This window comes from Cetorhinus maximus, chromosome 15 (genome assembly GCF_964194155.1).
Source record: "Cetorhinus maximus chromosome 15, sCetMax3.hap1.1, whole genome shotgun sequence".
Classification (NCBI taxonomy): domain Eukaryota; kingdom Metazoa; phylum Chordata; class Chondrichthyes; order Lamniformes; family Cetorhinidae; genus Cetorhinus; species Cetorhinus maximus.
In genome coordinates, this window is record NC_135893.1 from 44,149,838 (window position 1) to 44,174,150 (window position 24,313).

The 24,313-nt window shown below is 42.3% G+C and overlaps 1 protein-coding gene across 1 annotated transcript in view; it reads right to left on the minus strand.

Annotated features, from left to right (window-relative positions):
* alg1 (ALG1 chitobiosyldiphosphodolichol beta-mannosyltransferase) overlaps nt 1-24,313 on the minus strand; it is a 75,721-nt gene that overhangs the window by 46,025 nt on the left and 5,383 nt on the right. Inside the window, exon 5 of the mRNA XM_078558311.1 lies at nt 13,869-13,958. Within this exon, the coding sequence (XP_078414437.1) occupies nt 13,869-13,958 (90 nt within the window). The remainder of the gene's footprint in view (nt 1-13,868; nt 13,959-24,313) is intronic.

Consider the following 24,313-nt stretch of genomic DNA (forward strand, 5'->3'; position numbering starts at 1 on the left):
TATTTATTTGAGTCTTAAGTTTATTTCTGTTAAGTCAGTTCATAATCTAACAGAAACATGAGAGGATGCCATAAACCTGTGGAATGCAAATCCTGTTCCATGTGGGACTCCAGGATGCTTCTCATGTCCTGGATGACCACATGGGCAGGAAGTGTCATCAGTTGCAGCAGTCTGAACCATGTGTTTCAGAGCTTGAGCAGCAGCTGACATCATCGTAGAGGACATGCGATAAGAGGAAATGCAATGAAACATGTATGCAGAAGAACAGATTGTGATAAATAAGATTGGTCAGCTGCAGATGCAGGTTGCTATGCTGTGCTATTTGATATTGTGGTGATAACAAGAGCTGGCTCAAAACAAGGGTAGGGCTGGGTACTCAAAATTCCTGAACACAAAGTGTTCAGGAAAGGTAAGCAAGGTTAAAAAAAGGGGGTGGCAGTATTGATTAAGCAGAATATTACAGTGCTGGAGAGAGAGAGAGAGAGAGAGAGAGAGAGAGAGAGAGAGAGAGAGAGAGATGATATACTGGAAGGGCCAAAGGCAGGCTGTATTTGGTTAAAGCTAAGGAACAACAGAAGTACCATTACACTACTGGATATAATTCAAAGGCAATCTACTAGTGAGAAAGACAGAGAGGAACAAGTTTGCGAGCAAATTACAGAGAGGTGCAATACCTATTGAGTAGTTATAATGGAGGACTTTAATTATCCTAATATAGACTGGGATAGTCTAAGTAGGCAGAGGGGAAAGAGTTACTGAAGCATGTTGAGGAGAATTTTCCAGATCAATGTGTTTCCGGTCTAATAAGGGAGAAGGCATTGCTGAATCTGGATTTGGTTCTGGGGCAGAGATAGGCCAAATGGATCAAGTATCAGTGTCAGAAAATGTACAGGAGAGTGACAGCATAGGGTTTATGCAGGCTATGGGAAAGTACAAGGAGCAATCCAGAGTAAGAATTAATTGGGGGAGGACTAAGTTCAATGGGGTGAGAACAGATCTGGCCCAAATAAATTGGAATCAAAATTGGTGGGCAAAACTATAACTGAACAATGGGTTGCCTTTGAAGAAGAGATAGTCTGGGTACAGTCGAGGTACATTCCCGCAAGGGTGAAGAGTAGGGCAAATAAATCCAGAGCTCCCTGGATGACAAAATAGGGAGCAAGATGAAGCTATAAAAGGTTATATAAGATGCCAAGTTGATAATACAAGACAGAACCAGGCTAAATATAAAAAAGTTCAGACGGAAGCAGCAAAAAGAGAGAATGAAGAGACTGCCAGCCAACATAAAACAGATCCAAAAGTCTTCTATAGGTATATATGCCGAAGGAGGATGGTTAAAGCAGGATTATAGTTGTTTAGAGACCAAATAGCAGATTTGTGCAAGCAGGCAGAGTGCATGGCTGAGGTACTAAATTAGCATTTTGCATCTGTCTTTATCAAGAAAGATGCTGCCCAGGTTGAAGTGAATGAGGTATGAGGAATTAAGATACTGGTTGAGCTAAGAATTGATGGAGAGGTGGTATGAGAAAGGAAAATACCTGTACTTACATACATACAAACATACGAATTAGGAGCAGGAGTAGGCCACTCGGCCCCTTGAGCCTGCTTCGCCATTCAATGAGATCATGGCTGATCTGACTGTAACCTCAACTCCACATTCCCACCCACCCCTGATAACTTTTCACCCCCTTGTGTATTAAGAATCTAGATACCTGCATTATTTTCCATCATAATTCCGCAGACTCACTTTCTATGAGACCAACGCTCACTTTGTTAACTTTTTAAAAAAATTTCTAGAAACTCTTATCTTTATATTTCTAATTTTTTTCCCCTCCTTATTAATCTTTTAATCATTCTTTGCTGTTTTTATACTCTGTTCAATCCTCTGACCTGCCACCCATCTTTGCGCAATTATATGCTTTTTCCTTAAGTTTTTTTTATTCATTCATGGGATGTGGGTGTCGCTGGTTTGGCCAGCATTTATTGACCATCCTTGTTAAGAGTCAACCACATTGCTGTGGGTCTGGAGTCACATGTAGGGACATTAGTGAACCAATCGACAAGGGTTTTGTGGTCATCATTAGACTTTTAATTCCAGATTTTTATTGAATTGAAATTCCATGATCTGCCATGGTGGGATTCAAACCCTGGTCCCCAGAGCATTACCCTGGGTCTCTGGATTACTAGTCCAGCGACAATACCACTACGCCATCACCTCCTTGTTTGATACTATCTTTAACTGTTTTAGCTAACCACTTTGGTGGGTCCTCCCCTTGAAATTTTTCTTTCTCGTTGGAATATATTTATTCTGTGTATTCTGAAATATCCAAATCTCACTGCATCTCCATTGTCTATCCCTTAATCTATTTACCAGTTAGCTTTAGCGTTCCAATTTAACAGAACCTTCTCCGAATCCAGGGAATTTTAGAAAATTAAAATCAATGCATCAACTATCTCACTAGCAACTTAAGACTCTAGGGTGAAGTCCATCAGGACCCAGGGACTTGTCAGCTCGCAGCTCCAACAATTTTCTCAGTACCATTTCCCTGGTGATTGTAATTTTCTTGAGTTCCTCCCTCCCTCCCTTCCAATTGCTGAAGGCATGGAGTTAGGGTTAGGGGATAGAATAGGTATGGGTGGAGATTAGGAATAGCAAGGGTCAGAAACTGCTGGTGCAAGAAATTTATAGGCCCCATAACAGTATATATATATATATTGTTAGAGCATTAAACAAAAAAATATTTGCAACAAAGGCAATGTGTGGGAAATTAATCTTCATATAGACTGGACCGATCAAATTAACAAAGATGGTCTGGAAACCAAGTTTGTAGACATCATGACAATTTCCTGGAGCCAATATGCTGTGGAACTAATTGGGGATTAAAGCTATTTCATATCTAGTATTGTGCAATGAGGCACAGTTAAATCAGTAATGTCATAGTAAAAGATCCACTGGGAAATTGTACTTTTTAAAAATTCATTCTCTCTCAGGATCTGGACATCACTGGCTAGGCCAGCATTTATTGCCCATCCTTAAAGGCCCTTGCCTTCTTGAACCGCTGTAGTCCATATGGTGTAGGTACACCCACAGTTCTGTTAGGGAGGAAGTTCCGGGATTTTGACCTAAAGACAGTGAAGGAATGACGATATAGTTCCAAGTCAGAATGGTGTGTGGCTCTGAGGGCAACTTACTGGTGGTGGTGTTCCCATGCATCTGCCACCCATCTCCTTCTAGGTAGTAGAGGTCATGGGTTTGGAAGGTGCTGTCAAAGGAGGCTTCACGAATTGCTGCAGTGAAGTGTATATGTCGTACGCACTGCTGTCAATGTACACCAGTGGGAGAAGGAGTGAATGTTTAAGGTGGTGGATGGGGTGCCAATCAAGCACACTTGTTCTAGGTGGTGTCAAGTTTATTGAGTGTTGTTGGAGCTGCACTCATTCCATCACACTCCTGACGTGTACCTTGTCGATGGTGCACAGACTTTGGGGAGTCAGGAGGTGAGTTACTCGCTATAGAATTCCCAGCCTCTGACCTGCTCTTGTAGCCACAGTATTTATATGGCTGGTCCAATTCAATTTCAGATGTTGATAGTGGGGGATTCAGTGATGGCCATGCCATTCATTATCAAGGGGAGATAGTTAGTTCTCTCTTGTTGGAAATATTCATTCATTGCCTGGCACTTGTTTGGTGTGCAAGTTACTTGCCACTTATCAGCCCAAGCCTGAATATTGTCCAGGTGTTGCTGCATATGGGCACAGACTGCTTCAGTATCTGAGAAGTCGCAAATAGTACTGAACATTGCAGAATCATCAGTGAACATCCCTGCTTCGGGCCTTGTGGTGCAGAGAAGGTCATTGATGAAGCTGCTAAAGATGTTTGGATTTAGGACAGCAATGTCCTGAACTGAGATAACTGACCTCTAACAATCACAACCATCTTTTCTCGTGCTAGGTATGACTCCAACCAGTGGAGAGTTTTGTCCATAATTTGCTTTGACTTCAATTCTGCTAGGCCCTCAACAGCAGTCACTCTTATCTCCCCTCTCAAGTTCAGCTCTTTTGTCCACGTTTGGACCAACATTGTAATGAGGTGTGGAAATGAGTGACCTGGCAGAACTCAAACTGAGCGTCAGTGAGCAAGTTATTGCTGTATAAGTGCCCCTTGATAGCACTGTCGACAACAACTTCCATCACTTTTGTGGGAAAATATGAACTTGTCCATTTGGCAGGAAGAATTAAATAGCAGCATATTACTTATAAGGGGAGAGATTGCAGAACAGAGGAATCTGGGTGTCCTGATACATGAATTACAAAAGTTAATATGCAGGTACAGCAAGTGACTAGAAGGCAAACGGAAAGTTGGTGTTTATTGCAAGGCGAATGGAATACTAAAGTAGGGATGTTTTACTACAGTTCTATAGGGTATTGGTGAGACCACATCTAGAGTACTGTGTCTCCTTATTTAAGAAAGGGCATAATCATATAGACATATGGTGAAACATTGGTGCAATAAAATGTCACTAGACTAGTAATCCAGAACCAGGCTAATGTTTCAGGGACATGGATTTGCAAGCCATTCAGTTGTACCAAACGGCCACAGAAAAGTCAAAAAGGAATGAAACTGGACTGACCACCAGGCATTGACCTGGACACCGGAAACAACAATGACGCACTCAGCTTTGACAACCCTGCAATGTCCTCCTTCCTAACATCTGTTGTTTGGTTTTGTGCCAGAATTGCAAGTGGTAGAATTTAAATTCAATGAATAAGTCTGGAATTAAAAGCTACTCTCAATAATGATGACCATGAAAGCATGGTCGATTGTTGTAAAAACCCAACTGGTTCACTAATGCCACTAGGGTAGGCAATCTGCAATCCTTACCTGGTCTGGCCTACGTGTGACTCCACACGCACAAAAATGTGTTTTTTTTAATTCAATCACGAGATGTGGGCTCCGCTGGCTGGTCAGTTTATTGGCATATGGGCATTTATTGCCCATCCCTAGTTGCCCTTGAGAAGGTGGTGGTGACCTGGGTCCTTGAACCGCTGCAGTCCATGTAGTGTAGGTACACCCACAGTGCTGTTAGGTAGGGAGTTCCAGGATTTTGAACCAACGACAGTGAAGGAACGGCGATATATATCAGGATGGTGAGTGACTTGGAGGGGAACGTCCAGGTGGTGGTGTTCCCATCTATCTGCTGCCCTTGTCCTTCTAGATGGTAGTGGTCATGGTTTGGAAGGTGCTGTTGAAGGAACCTTGGTGAATTCCTGCAGTGCATCTTGTAGATAGTACACAGTGCTGCTACTGTGCGACGGTGGCGGAGGGAGTGAATGTTTGTGGATGCCAATCAAGCGGGCTGCTTTGTCCCGGACGGTGTCATGTTTCTTAAGTGTTGTGGTAGCTGCACTCATCCAGGCAAGTGGGGTGTATTCCATCACACCCCTGACTTGTGCCTTGTTGATGGTGGACAGGTTTTGGGAGACAGGAGGTGAGTGACATGTCACACAATTCCTAGCCTATGACCTGTTCTTGTAGCCACAATATTTACATTGCTTTTACAGTCCAGTTAGTTTCTGGTCAATGGTAACCCCCAGGATGTTGACAGTGGGGGATTCAGTGATGGTAATGCCAGTGAACATCAAGGGGTGATGGTTATATTCTCTCTTGTTGGAGATGGTCATTGCCTTGCATTTGTGTGGCACAAATGTTATTTGCCACTTGTCAGCCCAAGGCTGGATATTGTCCAGGTCTTGCTGCATTTGGACATGGACTGCTTCAATATCTGAGTCGTCGCGAATGGTGCTGAACATTGTGCAATCATCAGCTAACATCCCTACTTCTGACCTTATGATGGAAGGGAGGTCATCGATGAACCAGCTGAAGATGGTTGGGCCGAGGACACAACCCTAAGGAACTCCTGCTGTGATGTTCTGGAGCTGAGATGACTGACCTCCAACAACCACAACCGTCTTCCTTTGTACCAGGCATGACACCAACCAGCAGAGAGTTTTCCCCATGATTCCCATTGACTCCAGTTTTGCTAGGCCTCCTTGATGCCACACTCGGTCAAATGCTGCCTTGATGTAAAGGGCAGTCACTCTCACCTCACCTCGAGAGTTCAGCTCTTTTGTCCATGTCTGAACTAAGGCTGTAATGAGGTCAGGAGCTGAGTGGCCCTGGCGGAACCCAAACTGGGTGTCAGTGAGCAGGTTATTGCTAAGCAACTGCTGCTTGATAGCGCAGTTGATGATCCCTTCCATTACTTTACTGATGATGGAGAGTAGACCGATGGGGCAGTAATTGGCTGTGTTGGGTTTGTCATGATTTTTGTGTACAGGACACACCTGGGCAATTTTCCACATAGCCGGGTAGATATCAGTGTCGTAGCTGTACTGGAACAGCTTGGCTAGGGGCACGGCAAGTTCTGGAGCACAGGTCTTCAGTCCTATTGCTGGAATATTGTCAGGGCCCATAGCCTTTGCAGTATTCCCCTTATGCAAGAGACTAGAACTAGGGGACACAATTTAATAATAAGTTGTCTCCAAATAATGGATCCCCTATTTAAGAAGAAGATGAGGAGAATTTTTTTCTCTGAGCGTCATAGGTCTGTGGAACTCTCTTCCCCAGACAGCAGTGGAGACAGGGTCAGTGAATATTTTTAAGGTGAGTCAGATAGACTCTTGATTGACAAGGGAGTCAAAGGGTAAACAGGGTATGAAGGAAAGTGGCATAAAGGCCGTAATCAGATCAGTTATGATCTTTTTGAATGGCAGTGCAGGCTCGAGGGGCTGAATGGCCTATTCCTGCTCCTAATTCGTATGTCCGTACCCTTGTATGATCATTGAGAGTAGACTAAAGGGACTAGATTGGATTTGTCCTGCTTTTTGAGGGCAGGTCATACCTGGGCAATCTTCCACATTGCTGGGAAGATATAACTGTTCTGCAACAGCTTGGCTAGGTGCATGGATTGTTCTGGAGCACAAGTCTTCAGTACAAAGAAAAGTACAGCATGGGAACAGGTCCTTCAGCCCTTCAAGCCTGCGCCGGTCATATTGCCTGTCAAACTAAAATATTTTGCACTTCCCGGGTCCGTATCCCTCTATTCCCATCCTATTCATGTATTTGTCAAGCTGCCTCTTAAACACCACTATCGTACCTGCTTCCACCACCTCCTCTGGCAGCGAATTCCAGACACTCACTACCCTCTGCGTAAAAAACTTGCCCCGCACATCTCCTCTATAGTTTTCTCCTCTCACCTTAAATCTATGTCCCCTAGTAATTGACTCTTCTACCCTGGGAAAAAGCTTCTGACTATCTACTCTGTCCATGCCACTCAATTTTGTAAACTTCTATCAAGTCACCCCTCAATCTCCATCGCTCTAGTGAGAACAATCCGAGTTTCTCCAACCTCTCCTCATAGCTAATAACCTCCAGACCAGGCAGCATCCTGGTAAACCTCCTCTGCACCCTCTCCAACGCCTCCATATCCTTCTGGTAATGTGGCGACCAGAATTGCATGCAATATTCCAAGTGTGGCCTAACCAAGGTTCTATACAGCTGCAGCATGACTTCCCAGCTTTTATACTCAATACCCCTGCCAATGAAGGCAAGCATGCCATATGCCTTCCTGACTACCTTATCCACCTGCGTTGCCACTTTCAGTGACCTGTGGACCTGTACACCCAGATCCCTCTGCCCGTCAATGCACTTAAGGGTTCTGCCATTTACTGTATAATTCCTGCCTGTATTAGACCTTCCAAAATGCATTACCTCGCATTTGTCCGGATTAAGCTCCATCTGCCATTTCTCCGCCCAAGTCTCCAACCGATCTATATCCCGTTGTATCCTTTGACAATCCTCTTCACTATCTGCAACTCCTCCAACCTTAGTGTCGTCTGCAAACTTACTAATTAGCCCAGTTACATTTCCCTCCAAATCATTTACGTATACTACAAAGAGCAAAGGTCCCAGCACTGATCCCTGCGGATCACCACTAGTCACAGCAGTACTATTGCTGGAATATTGTTAGGGCCCAGTGCCTTCAGCCATTTCTTGATATCACATGGAGTGAATTGAATTGGCTGAAGACTGCATCTGTGATGCTGGAGACCTCAGGAGGTGGTCCAGGTGTATCATCCACTCAGCACTTCTGGCTGAAGATGGTTGCAAATGCTTCAGCCTTGTCTTTTGTACTGATGTGTTGGACTCCTCTATCACTGAGAATGGGAGCATTTGTGCAGCCTCCTCCCAGTTAGTTGTTTAATTATCCATCACAAATTACAACAGGTTGTGGCAGGACTGCAGAGCTTTGATCTGATCTGTTGGATGTGGGGTCACTTAGCTATATGTTTCACATGCTGCTTCCATTGTTTGGCATGCAAGGAGACCCGTGATGAAGTTTCACCGGGTTGACACATTCTTAGGTGTGCCTGGTGTTACTCTCGGCATACTCTCCTGCGCTCTTCGTTAAACGAGGGTTGGTCTCTCGGCTTGATGGTAATGGTAGAGTGAGAGATATGCCAGGCTATGAAGTTACAGATTGTGGTTGAGTACAATTCTGCTGCTGTTGATGGCCTACAGCACCACATGGATGCCCAGTTTTGAGTTGCTAGATCTTTTATAATCTCTCACATTTAGCATGATGGCAGTGTCACACAAATCAATGAAGGGCATCCTCAATATGAGGAGGGGACTTTGTCTCCTCAAAGACTGTGCTTGGTCATTCCTACCAATACTGTCATGGACAGATGCATCTGCGACAGGTAGATTGCAGAGAATAAGGTCAAGTAGATTCTTCCATCATGTTGGTTCCCTCACCACCTGCCACAGACCCAATCTAGCAGCTGTTTCCTTTAGGGCTTGGCCAACTCGATTATTGATACTACCCAACCACTCTCGGTGATGGACACTGAAATCCTCCACCCAGAGTACACTGTGTGCCCTTGCCATCCTCAGTGTTCAACATGAAGGAATACTGATTGATCAGCTGAGGTAGGGTGGGGGGTGGGTGGTGTGGTAGTGGTAACCAGCAGGAGGTTTCCTTGTCCATGTTTGGCCTGATACCATAGGACTTCATGGGTTCCAGAATCAATGTTAAGGACTCCCAGGAGAACTCCACCCCAACTGTATACCTCTGTGCTGCCACCTCTGGTGGGTCTATCCTGCTGGTGGTATCCAGGTTATACCCAGGGATAGTGATGGTGGTGTCTGGGACATTGTAAAGTATGATTTGATGACTATGACTATTTCAGGCTTCACAACTCCAGCTATTTTGGCACAAAGCCAAACAACAGTTGTTAGGAAGGTGGATTTTGCAGAGTTGACAAAGCTGGGTGGGCCATTGTTGTTTCCAGTGTCCAAATTGATGCCCAGTGGTCAGTACGGTTTCATTCCATTTTGACTTTTCTATGGTGGTTTGGTAAAACCGAGTGGCTTGCTAAGCCATTTCAAAGGGTACAAGAGTCAATCATATTGCTATGGATCTGGAGTCACAAGTAGACCGCACTAGGTAAGGGCATCTTGTTTCTTTCCATAACGGACATTAGTGAACCTGATGGTTTTTTATGACACACAACGATATTTCCAGGGTCACCATTACTTGGGCTAGCATTTTTGTAATTACAGATTTATTAATTAATTTGAATTTAAATTCCACCAGCTGCCTTGGTGGAATTTGAGCCAGTATCCCCAGCATTAGCCTGGGCCTCTGGATTACCAGATCAGTGACAACAGTGATGATAACATAATTGAATTCCACATCAAGTTTGAAAACAACATACTCCAATCACAAATGAGAATCTTAAATGTAAGCAAAACCAATTCCATGGGTATGAGTGCAGAGCTATTTGGGTAATCAGACTAAAAGGTACGGTGGTATATAAAAAGTGGGAAACATTTAAAGAAACAATTCAAAATGTTCAACAAAAATATATTCCATTAAAAAATAAAACTCAGTGAGAAAGTTCCATCTGTGGTTAATTTTAGGTTAAAATAAGAGGCGTTTAATGTTGCAAAGGATAATAGTAAGTCTAAGGATTTACAGCGTTTTAGAAACCAGGAAAGAGCCACCAAAAAATTATTAAAAAAGGGGAAAAAAATAGAACATGAGAGTAAACTAGCCAGGAATATAAAAACAGAATGTAAGAGCTTTTACAAGTACGTAAAATGGAAGAGAGTAACTAAACATTAGACCCTTAGAAGCAGAGACATGAGAAATTATCATGTGGAATGAGGAAATGGCGATGACATTGAACAAATATTTTGTGTCTGTCTTCATAGTAGAAGACACAAGTTACATATCGGAAATAGAGGGTAAACTAGGGGCAAATACTGTAAGAGTGAGGAAAATAACGTAATTAATATCGGAGATAAAGTTTTGGAGAAACTCAAGGAGACTAAACGCTGACAAACCCAAAGACCTGATAGCCTACATCCTAGGGTTCTAAATGAGATAGCTACAGAGATAGTGGATGTCCTGGCTATGATCGACCTAAAATTCCCTAGATTCTAGACGGCCCCAGCAGATTGAAAGTTAGCAAATGTAACACTGCTATTCAAAAAAAGGAGCGACAGAAAAAAATGTCATCAGTCATCAGGAAAGTGCTGGACCGATTAAGGAAGTCTTAACAATGCATTTAGGAAAACATACTTATAAGTCAACACGGTTTTACGAAAGGAAAATCCTGTTTTACAAATTTATTAGAGATTTTTGAGGATGTAACTAATAGGGTAGATATAGAGAAACCAGCAGAAGTAGCATACCTGGATTTCCAAAAGGCATTTGATAAGGTGCCACACAAAAGGTTAACACACAAGGTAAGGGGACATGGAGTTTGGGGCGATATAATAGCACGGATAGAGGATTGGTTAACTGACAGGAAGCAGGGAGTAGGGATAAATGGAGCATTTTCAAGTTGACAGAATGTGACTAGTGGAGTGCCGTAAGGACTGATTTCTTGCTGGGGCCTCAACTATTTACAATCTATATGAATGACTTAGGCAAAAAGACAGAGTAATGTATCTAGGTTTGCTGATGATACAAAGCTAGTAGGCATGCAAGCTGTGAAGAGGACACGAAGAAGCTGCAAAGAGATATAGAGAGTTTAAGTGAGCGGACAAGAAGATGGTATATGGACAATAATATGGGAAAATGTTATTCACTTTGCTCCTAAGAATAGAATAGAAAAGCAAAATATTTTAAAAAGGCATGAAACCAGTAAATAGTGATGTTCAGAGACACTTGGGCGTACTTGCGCAAGGAACACAAAATGTAGCATGCAGCTACAGCAGTCTTTATTGCAAAGGGATTAGAGTACAAGAATAAATAAGTCGTGTTACAATTGTACCAGGCTTTGGTTAGATCACTCCTGGAATACTGTGTGCAACTTTGGTGTCCATATTTATGGAAGGATATACTTGCATTGGAGGTGGTACAGCGAAGATCACTAGATTGGTCCCTGGAATGAGAAGGTTTCTCATTGAAACATTAAGAGGGACCTAACAGGGTAGATACTGAGATGTTGTTTCCCCTAACTGGGGAATCTGGAAAAAGGGGACACAGTTTCAGGATGAGGGGGCAATCATTTAGAATCATAGAATTGTGGCCTAAGTAATGTTTTATATAGTTCCAGCATAACCTCCTCACTCTTATATTCTATACCTCGGCCAATGAATGAAAGGATTCCATATGTCTTCTTAACCGCCTTATCGACCTGTCCAGCTACCTTCAGGGATCTGTGGACATTCACTCCAAGGTCTCTCACTTCCTCCACTCCTCTCAATATTCTCCCATTTATTGTGTATGCCTTTGGCTTGTCTGACCTCCTACATGTATCATTTCACACTTCTCTGGGTTGATTTCCATTTGCCACTTTTCTGCCCACCTGACCAGTCCATTGGTATCTTCCTGGAATCAACAGCAATCCTCCTCACTGTCTATCCTGCGGCCAATTTTTGTGTTGTCTGCAAACTTCTTGATTGTTCCCCCTACATTTAAGTCCAAATCATTAATATATACCACGAAAATCAGGGGACCTAGTACTGAGCCCTGCGGAACCCCACTGGAAACAGCCTTCCAGTCACAAAAACATCCATCAACAATTACCCTTTGTTTTCAGCCACTGAGCCAATTTTGCATCCAGCTTGCTACATTACCCTGGATCCCATGGGCTTTTATTTTTTTTAAACCAGTCTGCCATATGGGACCTTGTCAAAAGCCTTGCTAAAATTTAGGATCATGAAGAGAAATTTCTCCTGATTGAAGGCCTTTTGAAAATCTAGATAACTTACATCTACCGCAATACCATTGTCTACTGTCTCTGTTAGCTCCTCAAAAAAATCAGTAAGATTAGTCAAACAAAAATTTCCCTTTTGCAATCCATGCAGGCTACTCATTATTATATTTTTCATTTCTAGATGCACTTCTATTCTCTCCTTTAGTAAGGATTCCATTATTTTTCCTACCACCGATGTTAAGCTGACTGGTCAATAATTCGATGGACATGTTCTATCTTCCTTCTTCAATACAGGTTATTACATTAGCTATTCGCCAGTTCAAACAAAGGGACCGTTGAAGCCTGTATCTTTACTTTTGAGTACCACATCCAGTTCTGATCATAATATTATAAAAATTATAGAGGCTGGAGAGATTGCAAAAGATTTACAAAGATGACGCCAGAAATACGAGCATATGCATATCAAGAAAGGACGAATAGGCTCATTTCTTTTCTCTTGAAAAAAGGCTGAGGGGTGATCTAATGGAGAAATTTAAAATTATGTAAGGTTTTGAGCGGGTAAAGAAAATGTTTCCTCTTCTGAGGAAGAGCATAACTAGAGGTTATCAATCAAAAGAAATCCAATAGGGCATTGAGAAGAAACTTCCTGACTAAAAGAGAGGTGAGAATGTGGAACTTGATACCATAGGGACTGGTTGAAGCCAATAGTATAGATGCATTTAAGGGGAAGCTAGACAAGCATATGAGGGAAGAGAGAACAGAGTTACAATGGTAGATTTGGTAAAAAAAAGATGGAAGGAAATTCATGTGGAGCATAAATGCTGGACAGGTTGGGTCAAATGGCCTGTTTCTGTACCATATATCCAATGTAATCCTACATAATGAATGATACAGAAAGGATGTTGCATTGGATTAAGACACATTAGTTAGATTCTTTCAACACTGTAATGTTTCATTGTTCAGTTATAGAGGAATTTGTAAGCCAAATGAAAACACGTTTATCCTCTTTCCACAAAGCATAAAAATCTTAATTATCAATTAAGAGAACTGAAATAAATAGAGCTATTTATTTGAAACTGCCAACTGTGGTGTGTTTAAATTTGCAATCGACTTCTCCACATGAAAGAAAATAAAGAGGATAAGGAAAATTCAACACAATTTCTACAGTATTTATTTGCTTCATGCATGCTTTTTATAAATTAATAATTCTAAACCAAGTGTTACGTATAAATCCAATGTCTACCATGATTTTCTTTCTTTTCATCACTATGTTAGTGTTACAATTGTTGCTTCTTCATACCTTATACTATGCCACAAGTAGGATGATACACCAGACAGCTTTCCATAAGCATCAGTATAATAACTACTCTATGGTTATGTTAAATAAATTGGAAGTTTTTCCAATTTATTTAACGTAACCATAGAGAACGACCTATCCCAAATGTACTTCAAGGTGACTAAGTAATAGATTTCTACTGACACTCCCCAGCTAAAAAAGCTAAAGTTGGGTTTACTCTCAAAACAAAATAGGGCAGAGTATGCTTTAGACATTCTGTTCATTAGGCTAGGGTTGCCATCTATAATGGTAAAATATGTTAAAGTATGTGGTATGACAAATGAATATGTATACTCACTTGATATTCCAGTTCACTCTCAAATCTTCTTTCATAGCTTCAGTGACACATAGATTTGAATCAGAGAGTTTTCCAAAAAATTGTTCATACCTAATTTTTTAAAAATTCAATTAATAGCAGATCATAAATTGTGCAGCTGTAATTAATGCATACTTCTTTCCAAATAGCTTGGAAGTATTGAGAAGGCATCCATAGTCAAGATGAAAGTCTTACCTCTGAGAATAGTTGGAACTGAGGAGAATTAAAGTAATTCCCAGAGAACTATGGCATACTTTTGTGTGGTCCCAACAGAAGTAAATAACTCTAAGATATCAAAGTATAAGAAAATTCTTGGGGGAAGTAAGTAAAACTGAGTGCATAACATATGTAGTTATTTACCATATTGTTAAGCTAATTGCGATTGTTCTGTTCAATTCTTTTACATACAATAAAGTTTATTTTTGCTTAAAAAACATTAAATCTTGTGGTGTTCGGATTGTTCTTTAAATGTTATCAGCTCCTAACAGGATCGTAACAATATAGAAAATATTTTTAAAATCAATAATTTTCCATTTTATTTTTATACATCAGAAAGTAGTCAGTTTGTGGGAGACATTAGGTGAAATAAAAATTTCTCAGGCAGTCTCCTCTGATGGAAAATTGCATTATAAAAATATCACATTTACTTAAAACACCACTGATATCGATACAAAGGTATCATCGGTGTTAAAAACTGTTACAGCTTCCCTATCACACAATGAATGACATCTAATGTAGCCATTTGTATGGTTAAAAATACTATCTTCAGTCAAGATTTGGCCACTAGGAGACACTGAAGCACTATTTGCCCTAAGCAAAAGAGCTCATTACGGTCCTAATTTTGTGGTAAGGTCTTTAATGTTTTTTTAAATTTTTATAAAACATAGAATCATAGACAATAATAATACAGCACAAAAGACTATATCAATGTTATTATAATCTCTCATCCCTGGAACCATTCTAGGAAGTAGATAGGGAGAAGTTGTTCCCCACTCCTAAATGGATCAAGAATGAGAGGGCACAGATCTAAAGTGATTTGCAAAAGAAGCAAATGTGACATGGAAAAAACTTTTTCACACAATGAGTGGTTCAGGTCTGGAATGCACTGCCTGAAACTGTGGTGGAGACAGGTTCAATCAAGGCATTCAAGAGGGCATTAGATGATTATTTGAATAGAAACAATGTGCAGGGGTACAGGGAAAAGGCAGGACAATGGCACTAGGTCATAATGCTCATTTGGAGAGCTGGTGCAGACATGATGGGCTGAATGGCCTCCTTCTGTGCTGTTAAAATTCTGTGATTTTGTAAAGTTCCGTAAATCTCTTCTGTATCCTCTCCAAAGCTTCCACATCCTTCCTAAAATGTGATGCCTAGAATTGGACACAATGCTCCAGCTGGGGCCAAACCAGTGTTTGATATAGGTTTTATAATTGTTACGGACAGGAGAAAGAAAAACTGAACTTCTTTATCCTCTCACTGCCTGTCTGTAAGCAGAGGTGTTTTTTAAAAATTATTTCTAAAATAGGCTGTGGCGTACTACCCCCAAACCCTCAGTTTATGGAATCCAATTTAATAACAACGGACAGCAAGCTCACATTATGATTAACTCAGAAGGTTAGTTTATTCACATTCAAACCCGGGAAGTGGGGGGGGGGGGGTGGAGAAAGAGTGGGATCCTTGCAAACTCACACACACATTTACAGTATGGGAGGGGGGGGGATAGAAAAGAGGAAGCTTCACAGCAATAAAAAAACAGAAATGAACATTAGTTCACATGATTTCCAAAGTTGCAAGAAGTCAAAATCCAGAGGCTGTTTCTTTCGTGGCAGAGTTACATCCAGATGAGTTCCTGGTTGGAGACAGCAACACGAAAAATCCTTGAAATGAAGGACATTGCAACACGATACGCTTTCTGTTTAGACTGCTTAGCAGGCATTGATCAGAGGCTTGTAAAATTAAACAGACATCAAGGAGTTGAAAGATGGTGGTGGTGCTTGGTTAGCTGGGCTGCTGGAGTTCTTTCCAGCTGGTGTTAAAACAGCAGATTGAGGGTTTCTCAGCTCTCAAAGGAATATAGAGATTTAAAAATGGTTACTCAAGTCATGTGACCTTCTTTCTCCGCAATGAAGTAAAGAGGTAACCATTCATTCTCTCGTTCACACTGGAATGTCAAACACACAGCAGGTGCAACGTCAGTTCCCTGTTGTACTTGAGGTTTAAACTTGGGATAGGGCATCAGCAATGACACTGTCCTTTCCTGCAACGTGGGTAATGTTTAGGTGACCTGGTTACATTCAAAATCTGCCTTTATTGGGGAAAGACTATTCAGGTATTAAAGTTCTGAATTTTTTATCTTTTGGGGTTAGGCATAAGCAAAGATACTGATTTCAGAACTTAGTGCCTCTTCAAATCCTAATTTCATATTGCTAGAGGGTCTTGGGTTTTTTCATATCGGCTAGGACCCAGGTTGTTAGTACCAGTCAAGCTGTTCTTGGCTATTCTGTGTTTCTCACTATTTAAATGCAAATCCTTCTGACTGCCAGTCTGAGCTGCTCTTGTCAAGCTTAACTCTTCACTGTCCACCTTTGTAACCTGTGAATTTATCTGCTCAAATCCAGGCACTTTTACCAATCCGATTTCCAGGAGTTTGGTGGCTGTAATTTGATCTTTGCCTCCTGTAGGAATTCCAGTTTAGCATACAGCTTGGGTGCGAGCACACCTGGGGAGCTGAAAGGCTTTATTATTTGGAGCTGCAACATGTAGTTAATCTCCCCCTGAACCTGGGCCAGCTTTTCCGGACCCAGGTGAGAGGGATGTTGCATAGTAGGAGGAGTCTCTCCCACATCGACATCAGGTAGATCTACAGTGGTGCAGCCTGGCTTGTCTCTACAGCTGCTTTTAAATGCAGTGGATAGCTCTGTCAGATCTCATCATTGTTCTGCATTTAGATGGGTGAATATGGAGTCCAATATCAATAGAATTTCTGTGTTTGCTAGCCAGATAGTAGGGCGTTCAATGTAAGTCTCACCCATGTCTCCCCGCAATTTAATCTTGCTGTTCCTCTTGTCCTCTTTTGTTTTGGGAATGGGTCTTCCCCAAAGCTGTTCCATGTCCTCTGGAACACTACAGCTCTCTGGTGGATGTTCAGCTCCTGCTGTACTCCCCTATTGCTCTTCGACTAAGTGGGGCATCACCCTCACTCTTTCTTGGTCTATCTAGGAACTTCCCTGGGCCCCATTTAATTCTGCCATGAGGCTATCTGCTAAACCAATCATTGGCTCATTAGTTCGTTTCTTGGTTTGGGTGTGAGATTCTATGATGATGAAAGGAGGATTCTTTTATTCTTGTAACTCCAGTTGGTAGTTTCCAAAACAAAGGGCCAATCCTGTGGTCATGTGACTTGGATCAGCCATTTTGTGATTCAACAGAAGTCCATTTTAAAATAACAAAAAAGAATGACGTTTTGATACATACAGTTTGATTGCTTTTCATATCATATTGACATAATATATAAATATACATACACACTATATTATATATGGGGATGGCAGTAAAGTGATAAAGCTACTGGACTGGTAAGCTAGAGGCGTTTCTGCAGTCTACAGCTTTCTTTCTCACTATCAGCCACAAGGGTCATTTTTTGTATCGTTACAGGCAGGAGAAGGAAGCAAAACTCTTATTTTCTCATCATCTGTCCATAAGCAGAGGTGCTTTAATTTCTGAAATAGGCTGTGGCGTGTGTTTCCCCAAACCCTCTGTTTGTGAGGTCAATTTTTAAAGTGACTCACAGCAAACTCTGAGGTTAAATCAGAAGTATAGTTTATTCACATATTCAAACCCGGGGAATGGTTGCAACCTCATACACACACACACACACACACACAAGCACACAAGAAAATAGGAAAGAGCAGTTTTTACAACTATGACTATAACTTAAAAGAGAAAGCACCACAGATGTGGAATCAGATGATTTCCAGAATCCAGTGAGGGATCCTTCACAGAGGAGCTGGCTGAAGCAGGATTTTGCAGAATTCCTTTAAAGTTGAAGGTAATGCAGCGAGATGAGGTTGGTATACAGAGACTTGGTCATCTCAACAGGTGATGGCAGAAATCTTCTAGGGGAAAGGCACGAAGGACACTCAGACGATGCTGGCTGATGGTCAGCCTGAGTTCCTGCTTTGATGTTTGCAGGCTGGGGTTTAAACAGCAGACAGAGTCGTGAGTCTGGAAATGTAATATTAAAACTTTCCAGAGGCCAGAAGAGCTTAGGTCATGTGATGTTGCCCATTAATGAGTCAGTTGCAGGCTAACAAGCAGCCTCTATGCCTCTGGTCAAAATCCACCGTTCACCTTAGGAGATAAATGGTGACTTTTAGCACCTCTGCAGGTAAAATGAGTTTTGAAGGCTTCCCCTTTTGTTATGGTCCAGGCTGGGGCAACAGATCAGCTGCTGGTCCCTGGTTTTGTTGATTGTAACGCGTCCTCACAATGAGAAGTATGAGATTCCATAAGGATGAGCTTTTGTGCTGTAACTACTGTTGAAAATTTCCAGAAACTGTAGGCAACTTGTGAATCATGTGACCCGTAACAGACATCTTTTGGTTCAACAATGTCCACTTACTAAATAGGCAAAAAAGGTAAGGTTTGATCTAAACTGTTTATGATTTCTTTCATGTCTTAGGGACATGACAGGTATCTTCTGCAAACTTTTTAATCATGCTCCTTGTGCTCAAGTCTAAATCATTGATATGTACTATGAAAGGAAAGTACTAAGCCCTGCAGAACCCGACTCGAGTCAGCCTTCCAGTCACAAGAGCACTCACATATCAACCAATATCTTTTGCTTCCTGCCACTGAGCCAATTTAAGATCCAACTTGACACTTTCCCTTGGATCCCATGGGCTTTTAATTTTCTGACCAACTGCCATGTGGGACCTTGTCAAAAGCCTTACTAAAATCCATGTAAACTAGATCAAATGTACTACCTTCATCAAACCTCCTCAAAAAATTCAATTAGTCAGTCATGAGTTCCCCTTAGCAAATCCATGCTGACTGTCCTTGATTAACCCATGCCTTTTAAATAATGATTTATCCTTCCCCTCAATGTTTTCAACAATTTGCCCATCACTAAGATTAGGCTCACTGGCTTGTAATTACTTGCTCTACCCTGCCTTCATTTTTAAGCAACAGTAGAATGTTAGCTTTCCTCTGGCACACCTGTAGCCAGAGGATTGGATAATATGCCTATAGAAGACCTTTGCATTTCTTTTTATGTCAGCCTCCAATCTATTCTTGTACTCTGTTTGCCTCTTATTTCACAGAATCATAGAATCTTAACATCACAGGAGGAGGCCATTCGGCCTATTGTGTCTGCACCGGCTCTCTAAATGGGCATTATGACCTAGTGCCATTGCCCTGCCTTTTCCCTCATACCCCTGCATATTGTTTCTATTCAGATAATCATCTAATGCCCTCTTGGATGCCTCGATTGATCCTTGATTAAAATTTCCATTTTAACATCTGCTTTATTTTATATGAAGCTTTGTTCTCCCTTGCATTATCAAGCTGACACCTGTCATATACCCCCTTTTTCTGCTTTGACCTATTCAAACTCCTTTGTCATCCAGGGAGCTCTGGTTTTGGTTACACTCCTTTTCGCCCTTGTGGGAATGTTCCTAGAGTGCACCCCAACCATCTCCTCTTTAAAGGCTGAATTACATTTCTGCCCATCAGCCTTTGACTCCAATTTACCTGGGCATTAATTTACCAAAATTTGTTTTCCTCCAGTTAAGAATTTTTGTTCTGGATTGCTCCCGGTCCTTCATAACTAACCCAAACCCAAGATGCACCCCCCTCCCCGCATTATTGCCCTATGGTGACATTTTCCACTTGTCCCGTTCCAATCCCTCAGACAAAATCCACCAATGCATCCTTCCTCATTGGGCAGAAAACAAGAAAATCTGTGTGAAGCACAATTCAGAAATTCCTCCCCATCTCTGCCCCTAACACAATCACTGCCCCATTCAATATTTAGGTAGTTGATTCTCCCATTATCACTACTCCATAGCTCTTGCACTGCTTAGTACAAATCTGCTCCTCTATCTCCTTCACATTATTTGGAAAGCTCTAAACTAAACTAAATAGTATAATAGTTCCTTTATTGTTTCTCAACTCCAGCCAAATTGATTCCATCTTTGATCCCTCAAGGCATTTTACTTCTAGCACTGTAATACTTTCCTTCATCTAAACTCTTACTCCTTTTTATTTTCTTCCTTACTTTCCGAGTACCTTGTACCCAGGAATATTAAGCATTCAACCCTCCCCTTTAATGAGCCAGGTTTCAGTTCCCACATAGCTATTTGCACCAACTTTATTGACCACATGTCATACATTTACACACATGCACTCCAAACTTAACTAAGGCCTTTTTGTATTTTCTACAATTCCACCTAATTCTGTATAGTTTTTAAACTGTCTCTCCAAGTCAGCTGTACCCCTTTTTAATGCAGCATCTTGGTGCCCAGCCCCCAGCCAAATTAGTTTAAACTCCCCCACACGTGGCTGACTGGCTGCGAGGGTATTGCAGGTGCAATCTTCAACAAGTCTCTCACTGCAAAGAACTGGTTTCAATGTTCTAAAACTCTGAAGCTTTTGCCCCATCCCTACCCCATGCCTCTTTGCCTCAATTTGCAATTTTATCTTCTTATCCAACAAGGACGACCAGGAAATGCAGAAGATAGCAGCTGTGGAATATTTTCCTTCCATTAAAAATAGCTAGCATTTCAGGATCTCCCGTAATGAGATTTGCCACACTTATATTTCTTTATCTCATCTTACAAAAGTATTGGCAAATTCAAATCTCATCTGCATATTCATACACTGATTGGTGAATGTTAATCACAAAGTATAGGCACAGGTCAATGTGGTGATTAAAAAAGCTCTAATTAAATAACCAAATGAAATAACAATCCCTCCTTAAGGAGGGAAGCGCAAGCAGGAGGGTCAGTGGGGAGGGAAGGGGCTAGCGGAGGGTAGGGGGGAGGGAGGGAAGGGGCCAGCCGGAGGGATGGGGGCGGGGATTAGCCAGCCGGAGGGTGGGATTAGGACGTCATTGACAGTGGCATCGAGCAGCCTGGACAATACTGAAATCAATGTGAATGGGGTGGGTGGGTGGGGAATCTCTCACTGGTTAGAATCATACCGAGCACAAAGATGGTTGGAGATAATTAATCTCAGTCACAGAATATCACAGTGCAGAAGAGGCCCTTCGGCTCGTCGAGTCTGCACCGACACGTGAGAAACACCTGACCTACCTACCTAATCCCATTTACCAGCACTTGGCCCATAGCCTGGAATGTTATGACGTGCCAAGTGCTCATTCAGGTACTTTTTAAAGGATGTGAGGCAACCCACATCCACCACCCTCCCAGGCAGTGCATTCCAGGCCATCACCACCCTCTGGGTAAAAAGGTTTTCCTCACATCCCCCCTAAACCTCCTGCCTCTCACCTTGAACTTGTGTCCCCTCGTGACTGACCCTTCAACTAAGGAGAACAGCTGCTCCCTATCCACGCCCCTCATAATCTTGTACACCTCGATCAGGTCACCCCTCAGTCTTCTCTGCTCCAACGAAAACAACCCAAGTCTATCCAGCCTCTCTTCATAACTTAAATGTTTCACCCCAGGCAACATCCTGGTGAATCTCCTCTGCACCCCCTCCAGTGCAATCACATCTTTCCTATAATGTGACAACCAGAACTGCACACAGTACTCCAGCTGTGGCCTCACCAAGGTTCTATACAACTCCAACATGACCTCCCTACTTTTGTAATCTATGCCTCGATTGATAAAGGCAAGTGTTCCATATGCCTTTTTCACCACCCCACTAACATGCCCCTCCACCTTCAGAGATCTATGGACTCACACGCCAAGGTCCCTTTGTTCCTCAGAACTTCCGAGTGTCATGCCGTTCATTGAATACTTCCTTGTCAAATGACTCCTTCCAAAGTGTATCACCTCACACTTTTCAGGGTTAAATTCCAACCGCCACTTATCTGCCCATTTGACCATCCCATCTATATCTTCCTGTAGCCCAAGACACTCAACCTCACTGTTAACCACCCGACCAATCTTTGTGTCATCCGCAAACTTACTAATCCTACCCCCCACAGTCATCTATGTCGTTTATATAAATTACCAATAATAGGGGACCAAGCACAGATCCCTGTGGTACGCCACTGGACACTGGCTTCCAGTCACTAAAGCAGCCTTCTGTCATCACCCTCTGTCTCCTACAACTAAGACAACTTTGAATGCACCTTATCAAATTACCCTGTATCCCATGTGCATTTGCCTTCTTTATCATAAAAACAAAAAACTACTGCAGATGCTGGAAATCCAAAACAAAAACAGAATTACCTGGAAAAACTCAGCAGGTCTGGCAGCATCGGCGGAGAAGAAAAGAGTTGACGTTTCAAGTCCTCATGACCCTTCAGCAGAACCCTTCAACAGTTCTGCTGAAGGGTCATGAGGACTCGAAACGTCAACTCTTTTCTTCTCCGCCGATGCTGCCAGACCTGCTGAGTTTTTCCAGGTAATTCTGTTTTTGTTTTGCCTTCTTTATCAGTCTCCCATGTGGGACCTTGATGGCCCAGGACATCACTGCAAGTGTTCCTCAAGGTAGTGTCCTCAGCCCAACCATCTTCACATGCGTCATCAATGACCTTGCCTCATCATAAGGTCAGAAGTGGGATGTCCGTTGATGACTGCAGAGTTCAGTTCCGTTTGCAACTCCTCAGATAACGAAGCGGTCTGTACCTGCATTCAACAAGGTCCAGACAACATTCAAGCTTGGGGAAGTAACATTCGCGCCATGCAAGTGCCAGGCAATGACTATCTCGAACAAAAGAGAATCCAACCATCTTCCCTTGACCTTCAATGGCATTGCCATCAATGAATCTCCCACTGTCAACAACCTGGCTGTTACCATTGATCAGCAACTGAATTGGACTAGTCATATAAATACTGTAGCTACAAGAGTAGGTCAGATGCTGGGAATTCTGCAGAGAGTAACTCATGTCCTGACTCCCCAAAGCCTGTCCACCATCAACAAGGCACAAGTCACGAGTGTGATGGAATACTCCCCGCTTGCCTGGATGAGTGCAGCTCCCACAACACTCAAGAAGCTCAACACCATCCTGGACAAAGCAGCCTGCTTGATTGGCACCCGATCCATCACCTTTAACATTGACTCCCTTCACCACCAATGCACACTGGCAGCAGTGTGTGCCATCTGCAAGATGCACTGCAGGAACCTTGATGAGTTGCTTCGACAACACCTTCCAAACCCACGACCTCTGCCAACTCAAAGGACAAGGTCAGATGCATGGGAACACCGCCACCTGCAAGTTCCCTTCCAAGCCACACACCATCCTGACCTAACTGTATCATCTGTTCCTTCACTGTCACTGGGTGAGAATCCTGGAACTCACTCTAACAGCACTCCGGGATGTACCTACACCACATGGACTGCAGAGGTTCAAAGTACCGGCTCATCACCACCTTCTCAAGGGCAATTAGGGACGGGCAACAAATGCTGGCCTAGCCAGTGACACCCACATCCCGTGAAAGAATATAACAAAAAAGATAATGATGAATGAATAGGTGCTTTTGTGATTGAAAGACCTTTTCCATTTTGGTTCCACAGGGCTCAGTGCTGGGTCCCTTGCTTTTCATGGTATATATCAATGGTTTAGACATAATGTAGGGGCCATAATTAACAAATTGGCAGATGATACAAAAATTTGCTGTATAGTTGACAGTGAAGCTGTATGTGCCAGGAAGGTATCAAAGGACTAGTCAGGTGGGTAGTAAAACGGCAAGCGGAATTCAGCCCAGAGGAGTACGAGGTAATGCATTTAGGGAAGGCTAACAAGGCAAGGGAATACACAATAAATGGCAGGATACTGAGAAGTGTAAAGGAACAGAGGGATTTTGGAGTGCATGTCTATAAATCCCTGTAGGTAGCAGAATACGTAAATAAGTTGGTTAGTAAGACATATGAATACTTTCTTTCATTAGCCAATGCATACGATATAAGAGCAGGGAGGATATGCTAAAACTATAGGAAACACTAGTTCTGCCCCAGCTTGAGTACTATGTACAGTTCTCGTCACTGCATTACAGGAAGGGTATGATCGCACTAGAAAAAGGGTATAGAGGAGATTTATGAGGTTGCTACCAAGAATGGAGGATTTTAGCTCTGAGGCAAGATTGGATAGGCTGGGGCTCTTTATCTTTGGGATTAAGGAGGCAAAGTGGAGATATAATTGGGATGTATAAAATTAGCGGCAGTCGATAGGAAAGACGGATTTGCGTTAGCAGAGAGGTCAATAACCTGGGTGGGCATAGATCTAAAGTAATTGGCTG